The following is a 13,160-nucleotide window of genomic DNA, read 5'->3' as shown; positions in this document are numbered from 1 at the left end:
ATATTTGAAAATTGTTACGGCGTATAGAAAATGCAAACATAAACATTAAGTCAAAATTGTATGCACCTACGGTAATTTTTTTAAGAGTTGCACCAAAAACCAAAATCGATTTTCTCGAGAACAGATTTTGCGTATAAATTCCGGTTTTTTCTTAATTTTTGATTTGTTTTTCACGGCACTTTTGAAAACTACTGACTTTTACTTTTGACCCCCCCAAAGTACCAGCTAGATTCACTTTCCTATCAGAAAAGATACTGTTGAAGAGAATCTAAGCATTTTTAATGTCCTAAAAGGGCATAACAGATACAAAAATATAAAATTTAAAAAAAATATTTAAAAAAAAACACACATCATTATAAAATCAATACATTCATCGTTTCACTCAGAATCTAACATATAATAATATGCTATGTCTCATTATAGCATAAATAAGACATTAGTATATAAAGAATAAAATATGGACTCCCATAGATATAATATATACCATATACCAATACCTATAATATGTGAGTTTTATGTTTACGTTTCGGTAAATATTTTGAAAAAATATGTCGTATTTGTACGTGCTCATTTATAATACATATTGCATTAAATATTTATTAAAAATTCAATTAGTAAAACAGTAAAACTAGTGGTTTTAATATTAGGCAGAATAATAAAAATCAACACTGATATACGCATGGCCACATGGGCTCATAAAACGAATTTTAAAAAGTAATGGACAACTTTCTGATTCTTGGTTCTTAGCCATCAAGTTTACAGCACTTTAGGCATTCTTTTAACTCTGTTTGTCAAATGCATCATATTAATTGGGTTCCGCGAGATTAGAAGAATAAATTATTATATGTAATAATAAATATATAAATATTTAATTTCAACAGTTTTAATTACATTTAAGTGGAAAAGTTTATAATAAATAAAATATAAAAAGTAAACAAGAAATAAAACTATTTAACTAATTGTTGATTTTTGAGGGACTTCATTGATATAATTATAAATAAATAATTTTTATTTAACAAATTAATGTTATTATTTTAACTAATCTCTATCCTTAGAAGTAATTTCTAATTGAGAATAATATTTTAATTTCATCGAAAGAATTAAACAGGGTTGGTAATATACTCGTATAAAACGTTTTATACTTTACACGTATAATACCCCACGTATAAAACGTATAAAACTAAATAACGACTAAGACATATTAAATTTCATTAAATTTATAATACAATTAAAAACAATACAAATGTCTTTTTTGTTATTATAAAATAATAATTATTAATATTAATGTAGTTTATTAAGACAGAATAAATATGAACTAAATGGTACTTCGTAATGAATATAAAAAAATTAAAAAAATTATCACAAAGATGACAATTATTATTTATTATTATACATTTATAACTTTATAAGAGCTGTTCAATCCAGCAAAAAAAATAATATAGTATAAAACGTATAAAACTAAGTTGTTTTATACTGTACTGTATTATACGTTCCAACCCTGGAATTAAAATTGTTTACTTTGATTCAATAAATTAACTAATATAAGTAAATACATTCAAATTGAATTGGTTTAATCTATGATAAATTCCACAAACTTCTGAGCATTAGCCAAAATATATACCAGGACGGTTTATAAAAAGATTTATTAGATTTATTCTTCTTGGGATTGAAACAATATTAATATAGCTAATCTCAAGATAGTCCAAGAATAAATTAATAATCGAATATTGCATTTGAATGGGGAAATAATGGTGGTCTTATTATCTAGTTTACCTAATTAAAAGTTTTCTTTATTCAATTAATCATAATAATTATGAATGATTCAAATTCAATGTTTGAAAAATCTGAATATTTATGGGATGAGAATAACAATAAATATTTAAATAATAGGAGGATCGTACTCCCGTTGTTTAAATTTACTTAATTGATTGATTTTCAGATATTTTAGTATTGATGCATTTATTAATGATAAATATTATTATAATATAGGTTAGGTAATGGTTGATATATAGTTATAAGCTATAATGCAAATACAATATTGTTACCATGGAAAAAAATGAACTGTTCTATTAATGGTGTGTTTCTATTTGGGAATCTTAGTTTAAATCATGTTATAATTTCTAAAAAACAGCTTATTTTTTATAATTAAATTTTGTACTTACATAACTTAACCTACAATTATATACAATTTTTATTTTTGTCTGATCCTTGCCGTAAAACCGTTTTAATTGTTGAATGTGGATCGGGAGTCCTTAAAGGTTTCTGACCACTGAATTAGAAAAAAAATTATATCATGGTACCATACTGGAACTTGAAAGAGAACTCACCTATTCCTAAGTTGTTTTTTTTTTAGAATATTTTACAAAATTGTAGCATTTTAAAACAAGTCTTAAAACAGATATTTGCTAACTGCAATAATAAATTACTAACCAATGCCCTAATTTCTCAACTACTAACTAATCGATTGTATAATTTATAATGCCTCCATACTATAATGTTATGGATTTAATAGTATTTGAAACATATATCTGAACTAGCTTTTATATCAAAATACTCCAATTTTCATTATTTTTAGATTCTGAGTGGAACGATGTATGTATTGATTTTACAATGATGTGTGTTTTTTTATTTTTTTTTTTTTATTTTTGTGTCTGACATCACCTTTTAGGACAGTTAAAGTGCTTGGATTTTCTTCAACAGTACCTTTTCTGATAGGAAAGTGAATCTAGTTGGTACTTTGTGGAGTCAAAAGTAACATTTTTCCAATAGTTTTCAAAAGCGCCGTGAAAAACAAAAGAAAAATTAAGGAAAAACGGGAATTTTTACGCAAAATCTGTTTTCGAGAAAATTGATTTTGGTTTTTGGTGTAACTTTAAAACGAATGACTGTAGATACATGAAATTTTCACTGGTTGTTTATATTTCCATTTTCTATACATAATAAAATTTTCAAAATATTTTGATTTGTTTTGAGCTGTTTACGGACAATTTCAGTTTCCAATTTAATTAGTTTTTTTTCTATGAATGTCAATAAAACTTTATTTGTTGAGTAAAAATACTTGAAAATTTAATACAAGGCTCCTACTATATTGTTACAATGACATTTGAAAAATATTAAAAATCCTTAGTCACAGTTTTTTTTTATTAGCATTTAAAGTTCAAAAATTGACAAAATATGTAAAAATCACGAAAATTAGCAAATTGTTTAGAGTTAATAATTCGTAAAAATTTTTCTTTTTAGTACTAAGATTTTAAAATGTAATACAAGATTCCTCATAGGATAATCTATCTTTACCAAAAAAAAAATATCTATAAGAAACTCAAATTAAATTTTTATGAGCGTTTGAAATTCATATTTTTACAACATTTGGTATTCACTCGATTTCTTACGTAACGATTTTCTTATTTTGTTGTAATTAAAAAACGAATGACTGTAGAAACTTGAAAATTGAACTGAATGTTTATAATAGCATTTTCTATATACGATAAAATTTTGGAAATAATTTGACTCTTATTGAGCTGTTTACGGACATTGTAAGTTTTCAATTTTTTTAGTTTTTTTTTCTATAAATATCAATAAAGTTTTATCTATTGGGCCAAAAAATGTAAAAAATTAATACAGGGCTCCTGATACATTGTTACAATAGCAGTTGAAAAATATTACAATTAATACATAGGCACAATTTTTTTTTATAAGCATTTGAAGTTAAAATCTTGACAAAATTTATCAAATTTAAAATTGAATAATTATTTTTTAGTTAATAATTTATAAAATGTTCAACTTTTATATCTAAGGATTGAAAATTTAAAACAAGATTCCACGTAAATATTTAATTCTGTTACCAAATATTCTAAGAAATACATAAGCACAGTTTATTTTTATAGTAATTTTAAGTTCAAATTTAGACGAAATTACGTATTAAAAAACCTGGAATAACTATTTTAGATATTTTGTTGTGATTGTATAATATTATTTGTGGGTACTTGAAACTTCTAAAGTATACTATTATATATCTATGATAGTACCACGGTTTGTTGTTGATGTATAATGCGTTACCTAATGGATATTGTGATATGATTTAATTTGGAATTTATTATTGATATTATAGATAAGTATAGATACTATAGATAAGTATACCTATAATAGGTATGTTTAATACCTAGACTGACAAACCGTCTCCGCTCAGAATCGTTTTTCTTATACAATGATATTATATCATTGAATTCAAATTTAATACTATCCATTATACAGTGACCCACTTGTAACCTACTGTACAGCAGAGCAACATCCACTTACCCACCTTTTTTTTATCATAAATGTAGGTATGTGGCTAGGCTATGTATATATGCTAAACTTTTTAATTCACTTTAAAAAAATTTATAACTTATAAGGAATTTTATATTACATTTTCAAACCGTAATTATTGAAATTTAAAGTTTTATGAATTTTTAGCCACAAAATAATTTGCAAATTTTCGTGATTTTCACGAATTTCGTAATATTGTAATTTTAATTACTTATAAAACAAATACATTTATGAAAACCTCCTTACTGTATTACAATTTCAAGCTTTTCACTTTAAAACAAAAATATTTTGATAGTGCATAAATCAAAAAAACGTCGAAAATATTACTTTAAATAGCACAAAATTAAATTTTGGTGAAATTTGATTTTTCATATAAATTTACTTTTTTCCTTATTGTGTTTTTGTTTTTCCCGATTATTTTATAACCGTGTAGTACCAATTTGATCTGGTTTTCTATTAAAAACCACTCTTAAAGTTGAAGCTTTTTATATACATACCTACATGGTTACATCTGTAGGTATAGGTATCTACTATATGTCTATAATATAGAAAATATCAGCTTATTATTAAAAAAATAATTTAAATCATAATTCACAATAGGTAAAATAAGAAAAAAGACCAAGGCCGAAACCAGAACATTTTTTCGAAGGGGGGAGGGGTCCATGAATATTGTATTTTTATTGAATTTATGTTTTGATATTTGGTTAAAAATAAAACATATTGAAGAAATTTTGGGGATGGTCCAGACCCCCTTTTAAAAAAATAATATAACAAATATAAAAATTATAACTATCAATTTAGCTGGCCAAAAATAATAATTATAATTATTTAGTTTAAAAAGTATATAATGTATATATAATACAATTCCCGTGGTAATTGATATAATGTTATATCATGTATTAATATAAATTATATTTAATTATTAAACATAATCAATTCATTTTATTCCAAATAAGATTATTTAATATAAAAAAATTATAATGGGCGATAAATGCAAGAATGAAATAAAATTTGATATAAGAAACGAAACGATTGAGAACACTTTAAATGATCTAAGATTACAAATATCTATATTAAAGCAGCAGAATTTAAATATCAAATCAAAATTGGACGAAGATGTATGTTTTGATTAAAAACTGTTCAGTAATATAAAACATAATTATATTTTTGTAACTTATAGATCAATAAAGGATGTGCAATGACAAAATTGTTACAAAAAAGGGTATGTTTATACATTTGTCAAACAAGTTTTGACACTAATAGTACATTATAAGTGTGAATATTAATTATTATGTTTTTACTTTTTATAGAAGCCTTTTAGACAAACAAAAACTGGTGAAGTGATATTTCCCGGGAAAAAGGAAATGGTATTAAATAAATGCATTTTATAGGGTGCTTACTACTTACTGCTTCTATATTACGAGCTAAAATACGTTAAACCTACGTTATATTGTGATTATTTATTTTTCATCGAGGATTTTAAACTGGATGTAATGACAAGAGAAATTTTGAAGTTAAGAACGGTATTAAATGGCTTGAAAAAAAACCACGATCAGATCAATTCAGCTGGAAACAATAATAAAACCAAATCTAATTGTTCTGTATGTGTAGATTTAGTTAGATACCTAATTAAAATATTATTGTTTAAAAGTTAAAGTTGGTTATTTTTTTCTAGGATACTAATAATGAAGACAACATAAATAAAAAGTTAAGCGAAGAACTATGCGAACAATATAACACAATGAAAGACACATTTGAGTAACTATATTTTATTTAACTAAATTTATTCTCATTATTGATATAATATCATATAGTCATCTATACATTAAAAATTAAATTATGAACTCGTTTTTTTTTTTTTTAATTTGTTTAAAGTAAAATTGTATTAGAAATATCAAAGTACCGTGTACTATCAGACAATAAAATAAAAGAAATGGACAACAATAATTCACAGTTGACAAAAACACAAGAAGAATTTTACAATGCAGTAACAACATTAGCACAGATAGAATCGGTAAGTTAAATAAAGTTGATTTAATAATCAGTTAGATTAACGTTATACCTATTAATATTTTTAATAAAAATTAACTTTAGAACACTTCAGACGATATAGAGATTGTACGAAAAGAATTTAAAGACGTCAAAGACCGCTTGGATAGTTTGAAATCGGACGCTGAGCATCAAATTGATGAGTTAAACGCTACAAATGAATCGGTTCGAGTTTTAAATAAAATAACCAAATTAATAATATCTTGTATAGTTAATATTATTTCTTAGTACATGAACGGTCTTCAAGAAAAAGAGTATCAAATAGTCCGATCTAATAACCTGTCCAAAGAAAAGGCGAAGCTTACGGCGGAATTCGAATCTGAATTCAACCGGCATAAAGTGAGTTGTACCTATTTTGTGGCTTGTACATGTTATTATACATTTTGAATTTGTTGCCTAACGTCCTAACATAAAATAATTTATTAACTTTTAAATTTTAAATTTTTTAAATAATATTAAAATAAAATCCTGGTCAATATGTTGTACCTACCTACCTAATTTGTTACAGGAATATTTCAAAAAAAGGGTAAGCCAAGTAGAATTTTTGCCCGCTGCGTTACAAGCAGTTCAAAAACAAATGTTCCTTGAAAAAGAATTAAGAGCTTCACTGGAACAAAATGTTGAAATTCTCAGTAAAAAGCTAAAAACAACTGTAATGCAAATTTTATTATTAATTTAGATCAAATTATTCGTGTTTACTTAATATATTGTTTTTATATATTATAGAGAAATGATTCTTGTAATGACTCTCTTGACTCGAATCAATTATTGAAGTCTAAAGCCCAGCATCTGAAGTATGTAAAAACAAAGCGAATAAAAACTTTATTATCTATTATAGTCTATCTACTCCAGCCAATGTGGCTATAGAGCTATCCTAGTACACTCGTATATAAAATATAGTTTTAGGGGCATCTACCTAACGAAAAATTAAAATACGTTGTTTGTTTTAAGATTATTTAGTAACATTGCTTAGTAAAATTGCTAGTTAACCTAGTACAAGCGTATTAGATTAACTACCTATCAAAAAAAAGAATGAAATAATTTTAGTACCTACCTAAAATTATAATTTATAACTCATCACTATACTTAATAATACAAAGATAAATAAATATATAGATTAGCTTAACATGTTTTATTTGTGCACCTATATAGAATCAAACAAATGAAATTGGAAAAGATTTTAGAAGAAAAACTACGTTGCTGTGATGAAATAAAAACATATAAGTATCAACAAAAATCTGTGCTAGGCAAGATAAAATCAGAAACAAAGTTAAAAATAAACGATTTACGTCGTATTTTAAAAGCACCTGCTGAAGAATATTTAAATACCATTAATAAACTTCAAAATCAAATATCTCAAATCGAGGCATATTCTTGTTTTGAAAACGATCAACTAAAACTTGTAAATACTATTACCTGCATTATCGTTTGTGACAAATTTCGAATTTGTATTGTGTATAATTTAAGATTTATTTTTATTATTAGATGTCTTCGATCATGCAAAAACCAATCGACGCATTGGCCAGTATTTTAAAAGAAGCAAGAGAACAAATCACCGCAATAGGAAATCTACAGAATGTACTTACTGTCTGTCCAAAAATATGTTCATAACATTTTGGATTAAAATTAAGTTCGGAATATTAATGCCTGAAAACAAAAAGACAGCGTAGGCAACTTTTTGATTTAATATGTTCAACTACTGTCGATATCAGTATTATACATAATATGTATAATACCAATATAATAATAATAGAAAGATATAAAAAGAATAAAAGATATTATCTTTTTTATATAATTTTATTTTTACAAATAAATTAGAAGTATCTATAATATAAATATAATATATATAATTGAAGAGAGTCGATTCCCATTCACTGGTGTTTTATTTTCGTGAGCTGAGAGTGATTTCTGATTTATTAAATTTTATGAATTTACTACGGATGATTAATCATGTCCATTCCTGCATAATGAATTTGCATAAAATAGTAAAATATGGTAAAATATTAAGTATGGGATTACATTTAGTTAAGTACGTAGGTACCTACTTATTATAATCATACAATTTTAATATATTATTAACTTAATCGATTAGTATAATTTTCAAATCATCAAAGCCATCTTGTACGCCCGACATGGACAAGTCTAATGCTGTATAAGTTCTATAAAGTATAAATCATATCGCTTTGAATTTATAACATACCTTTAGTTGTGATGTGTTATGTGTAGCCTATTGGTTTGTTAATAGCCATGATAACTGACAAGTGATAACGTTCACACTGAGGTGACAGTGTCACTTATCACTACCTACTTAAATTATTAACTTATAAGTAAATACCACGGCGATGTAAATATTACGGTGCATAAAAGTAGTCTGATCATGGTTTGATTAGCCTAAAATTATTCTAAATATTTTGAAAATTTAATTGAGCTTAGAAAATAATATTATAATTTATAGGACATAGGTGGTAATAAGGAAAAGTTTCAAATCTTTATGATTAATATTTTTTTAATTACAATATAATACAGAATCTAATATAGGTATAATCTAAGAGGAATTTATTTTTATTTAAATGTCCGATTCCATCAAAACTTTAAATTCATATAAGTCTATGAAAAAAAAGGTTGTGCCGACACTTATACGACAAAAGATCGAAACCAAAAAATCGAAATAATTAATTAGGTAATATTGGTAATAAACTTAATATAGATAGTGAATTAATAAGGATTTATAATATTAATAATATTATGTGTGACAACAGTTATTTGCCTATAGTCTGCGCAGTACCAGGTGACTGAATAACTTATAAAAAATATAAAAAAGAAAAAAAAATGTTTACTTATTAAATTTAGTATTAGAATTGTACTACTTGACTGTAAGTGTCACCAGATGACTGAACAATTTATAAAAAAATATAACTACCTCTGCTATATAATAGAAATCAAGTGGGTCATTCCTCACTGCAGTAAAGATGTAGGATACTTATGTAAAATTTTAATTCAATGATTTATCATTGTTAACGAAAAACGATTCTAATTTCTAAGTGGAGATAATCAAGAGATAATTAGTCTGTCAGCCTATGTCAAGTATATTTCATAATATTATTATGTTTTTTGATATTGCTATGAATATAATTTATTTACTATTAGTATTACGAAAGGTTGGTTTAATTTTTTTCGAAATCATTATATTAATATTATATTAATTTATATTTAATTATCATAATTTATAACATTCAGATAGTCTATACTTCTATCATATTATATTATTGCTATTAAGTCCCTTTGAGTCCGCTTGCCCACTTTTGCTTGGTATTTTTCTCAATAAAATGTATACTTATCATATATATTTTTTTTAAGCACTCTTGAAATATGATTATAATATATAATAATTATTACCATCATAATTGATCATATTATAAAACCTATTGTACCTATATATCTATGAAAATTGGATGTCACCTGAAATAGCTTACTTCCAACTTTAATAATACACCGATTTTCTTCGAAAGTGCTAGGAAAAACAGGTTTTGGTTTTTGGTGTTAAAAAAAATTGAAAATATAGGTATATACCTACGCATAATTTTTTTTTTGTAATCACTTATAGTTCAAATTTCGATAATATAATTATATCGTTTTAGATTCTGAGTCGAACGATGAATGTATTGATTTTGCAATAATGTGTGTTTTTTTTTATGTTTGTGTACTCGATAAGTAATCGAAATAATGCTTCGATTTTCAACTTCAGTATCTTGTTCGATGGGAAAGTGAATATTGTTGTTGCAATTGGGGTGGTCAAAATTTAAAATTTCCAATAGTTTTCAAAAGCGCCAGGAAAAACCACATAAGAATTAAGGAAAAACAGGAATTTTTACGCAAAATCGATTTTTCACAAAATTGACTTTGGTTTTTGGTGTAACTTTAAAATGAATGACCGTACAGACAGGAAATTATAACTGCTTTTTTATATTTGCATTTTTTATACATATCGAAATATTTTGATTTGTTTTGAACTGTTAAGGGACATTTTAAGTTTTCAATTTCATTAGTTTTTTTTTCTATGAATGTCAATAAAACTTTATTTTTTGGATAAAAAAGCTTGAAAATACAAAGCTCCTACTATATTGTTACAATAACATTTGAAAAATATTAAAAATCCTTAGTCACAGTTTTTGTTTATAAGCATTTAAAGTTCAAATCTTGACAAAATACGGATAAGTCACGAAAAATAACAAATTATTTTGAGTTAAGAATTCATAAAAATGTAATACAAGATTATTCATAAGTTTGTCTACCTTTATCAAAAAAAAAAAAAAAATGTCTACTATAAACAAATCAAATTAAATTTTTATGAGCGTTTCAAGTATTTTATATTTACAATATTGGATATTCACTCGATTTCTCATTTAGCGGTTTTGTTATATTATCGTTATTCAAAAACGAATAACTGTAGATACATGAATGTTTTACTTAATGTTCATATTTTCATTTGCTATACACCATAAAATTTTGAAAATATTTTGACTCATTTTGATCTGTTTACGAGCATTGTTAATTTTCAATTATTTTTGTTTTCTTTAATTATAAATATCAATAAAATTTTATTTGTTGGGAAAAAGCGTGAAAATTTAATGCAAGGCTCCTGATATACATTGTTACATATATTTGTTTAAGAGTTATGTTAGTAATATCATAGGCTGACTGACCGTTTTCTCACAGAATCGTTTTCCTTATACAATGGTTGAATGGTATTATATCATTGAATTCAAATTTAACGCCATCCATTACAGCGACCCACCTTTTTAAATTTTTAAATTTGTTCAATTTTGTCAAAATCCGAACTTTAAATGCTTATAAAAATAATTTGGACTACCTATGTATTTTTAATATTTTTCAACTACCACTGTATCAATATATTAGAAGTCTTGTATTACATTTCTAAGCTTTTTGACCCAGCGAATAAAATTGTATTGAAATCTATAGAAAAAAAAAACGTGAAAAAATTGGAAACTGAAAATGTCCGTATACAGCTCAAAACAAGTCAAAATATTTTTAATATTTTATGGTGTATAGAAAATGCTAATAAAATGTTCAGTGAACATTTCAAGTATTTACGATCATAAACAATCATAACCTAACCATAAACAATTTTATCAAAAACCGATTTTGCCTAAAAATTAACGTTTTTTCTTATTTTTTTTACGAGACTCCGAATGCACCAACGAGTTTCACTTTCCTGTCGAACAAGATACTAAAGTTGAAAATAAAAGCATTATTGATTCGACTACTTATCGTGTACACAAACACAAATTATAAAAGAACGCACAGTATTGGTAAATGAGTAGCTACAATTTTTCTCCACTCAGAATCTAAAATTGTCAACAAAAGTTTAAGGAACAGCTGCGTATGAAAACAATATAGGATAACGATTTGTACCAGTTAAATTTTATTTGTACCTAGGGTAAAAAGTGTGAAAATTTAATGCTATAGGCTCCTGATATATTGTTACAATAGCAGTTGAAAAATATTAAAAATACATAGGCACAATTTTTTTTATAAGCATTTAAATTCGAATTTTGACAAAATTTATAAAATTTAAAATTTAATAATTATATTCTAGTTAAAAATGTATAAAATGTTCAAATTTTATAGCCAAGGATTGAAAATTTAAATCAAGGTTCCACGTAAATAGGTTATAAATTATTTTATTTACAATTATATCATCAAACATACTTATTAATATGATAGGATGGCCAACTATTTTCTTATACAATGATATTATGTCATTAAATTCAAATTTAACACAACCCATTACAGTAACCTACTGTACAGCAGAGCGAGACTCCCTTGCCAACCTTTTTTTCTTTAATTATCATTAAAATTTTATTCGTTGGGTAAAAAAAATTGAAAATTTAATACAAGGCTACTAACTGATAAGTTTTAACATCATAAATTTAATATAAAATATCCTACCCTACTTTACAGCAAAGCGACATCCATTAAGCCCATTACAAGCGTAATTAAATATCTATTGAATAGTTACCTATAAATAATAATAAATATCAATAAAAAAAGGTGGATAAATTGATGTCGCTCTGCTGTACAATATAGGTTTCAAGTGTGTCACTGAATAATGAATGGTATTAAAATTGAATTCAATGCTATAATATCATTGTATACGAAAAACCATTCTGAGCGACGACGGTTTTTCGGTGTGGGAATTTTATATTACCTATATTTATATTTTTATTAATTATTATCAATACGGTAGCCGGTAAGTTGAATTAATATAATACAAATACAACAAAATAACTAAAATAGTTATTTTTAGTTTTTTAATATGTAATTTTGTCAAAATTTGAACATAAAATAACTGAAAATAAACGGTGTTAATGTATTTTTTAGATTTTTTGACAACAGAATTATTATAATTACTTCCATGGAACATTGTTTTAAATGTTTAGTCCTTATAGCTATAAATGTTAAACATTTTATAAGTACTTAACTATTAATAATTTGTAAATTCTCAATTTGATAAATTTCGTCAAAATTCGAACTTTAAATGATTAAAAAATAGAATTATGAGTATACGTATTTTATATTTTTCTATTGCTTTTGTAACAATATAATATATCAGGAGCTTAATATTAAATTTAGACGCTTTTTAGCCCAACAAATAAAACTTTATTGATGTTCATAGAAAAAAAAGGTGGGTAAGTGGATGTCGCTCTGCTGTACAGTAGATTACAAGTGGGTCACTGTATAATGGATAGTATTAAATTTGAATTCAATGATATAATATCACTGTA

At 24.9% G+C, this 13,160-nt stretch overlaps 1 protein-coding gene across 1 annotated transcript; it reads left to right on the top strand.

Annotated features, from left to right (window-relative positions):
* Nucleotides 1-5,226: 5,226 nt before the first annotated feature.
* On the top strand, nucleotides 5,227-8,126 carry LOC100575015 (uncharacterized protein PFB0145c-like). The gene is made up of 12 exons (XM_003247879.4): nucleotides 5,227-5,423; nucleotides 5,486-5,527; nucleotides 5,616-5,672; nucleotides 5,781-5,906; nucleotides 5,981-6,063; nucleotides 6,181-6,319; nucleotides 6,400-6,519; nucleotides 6,583-6,693; nucleotides 6,863-7,006; nucleotides 7,081-7,148; nucleotides 7,507-7,756; nucleotides 7,840-8,126. The coding sequence occupies exons 1-12, from the start codon at nucleotides 5,286-5,288 to the stop codon at nucleotides 7,963-7,965; spliced, it is 1,404 nt and encodes a 467-aa protein (XP_003247927.1). The 5' UTR covers nucleotides 5,227-5,285; the 3' UTR covers nucleotides 7,966-8,126.
* Nucleotides 8,127-13,160: the final 5,034 nt, after the last annotated feature.

This window comes from Acyrthosiphon pisum, chromosome X (assembly GCF_005508785.2).
Source record: "Acyrthosiphon pisum isolate AL4f chromosome X, pea_aphid_22Mar2018_4r6ur, whole genome shotgun sequence".
Lineage (NCBI taxonomy): Eukaryota > Metazoa > Arthropoda > Insecta > Hemiptera > Aphididae > Acyrthosiphon > Acyrthosiphon pisum.
Note: the sequence above shows the minus strand (reverse complement) of the source record. Positions and strands in the feature narration are given on the sequence as shown.

What these genes read in the sequence shown, in the direction of transcription:
- LOC100575015 (XM_003247879.4), top strand. Translation starts at nt 5,286, where the DNA reads ATGGGCGATAAATGCAAGAATGAAATAAAATTTGATATAAGAAACGAA. An exon ending in CAAAATTGTTACAAAAAAGG is followed by an intron (nt 5,528 to 5,615) that starts GTATGTTTATAC and finishes TACTTTTTATAG; the next exon opens with AAGCCTTTTAGACAAACAAA. An exon ending in TCTAAAGCCCAGCATCTGAA is followed by an intron (nt 7,149 to 7,506) that starts GTATGTAAAAAC and finishes GCACCTATATAG; the next exon opens with AATCAAACAAATGAAATTGG.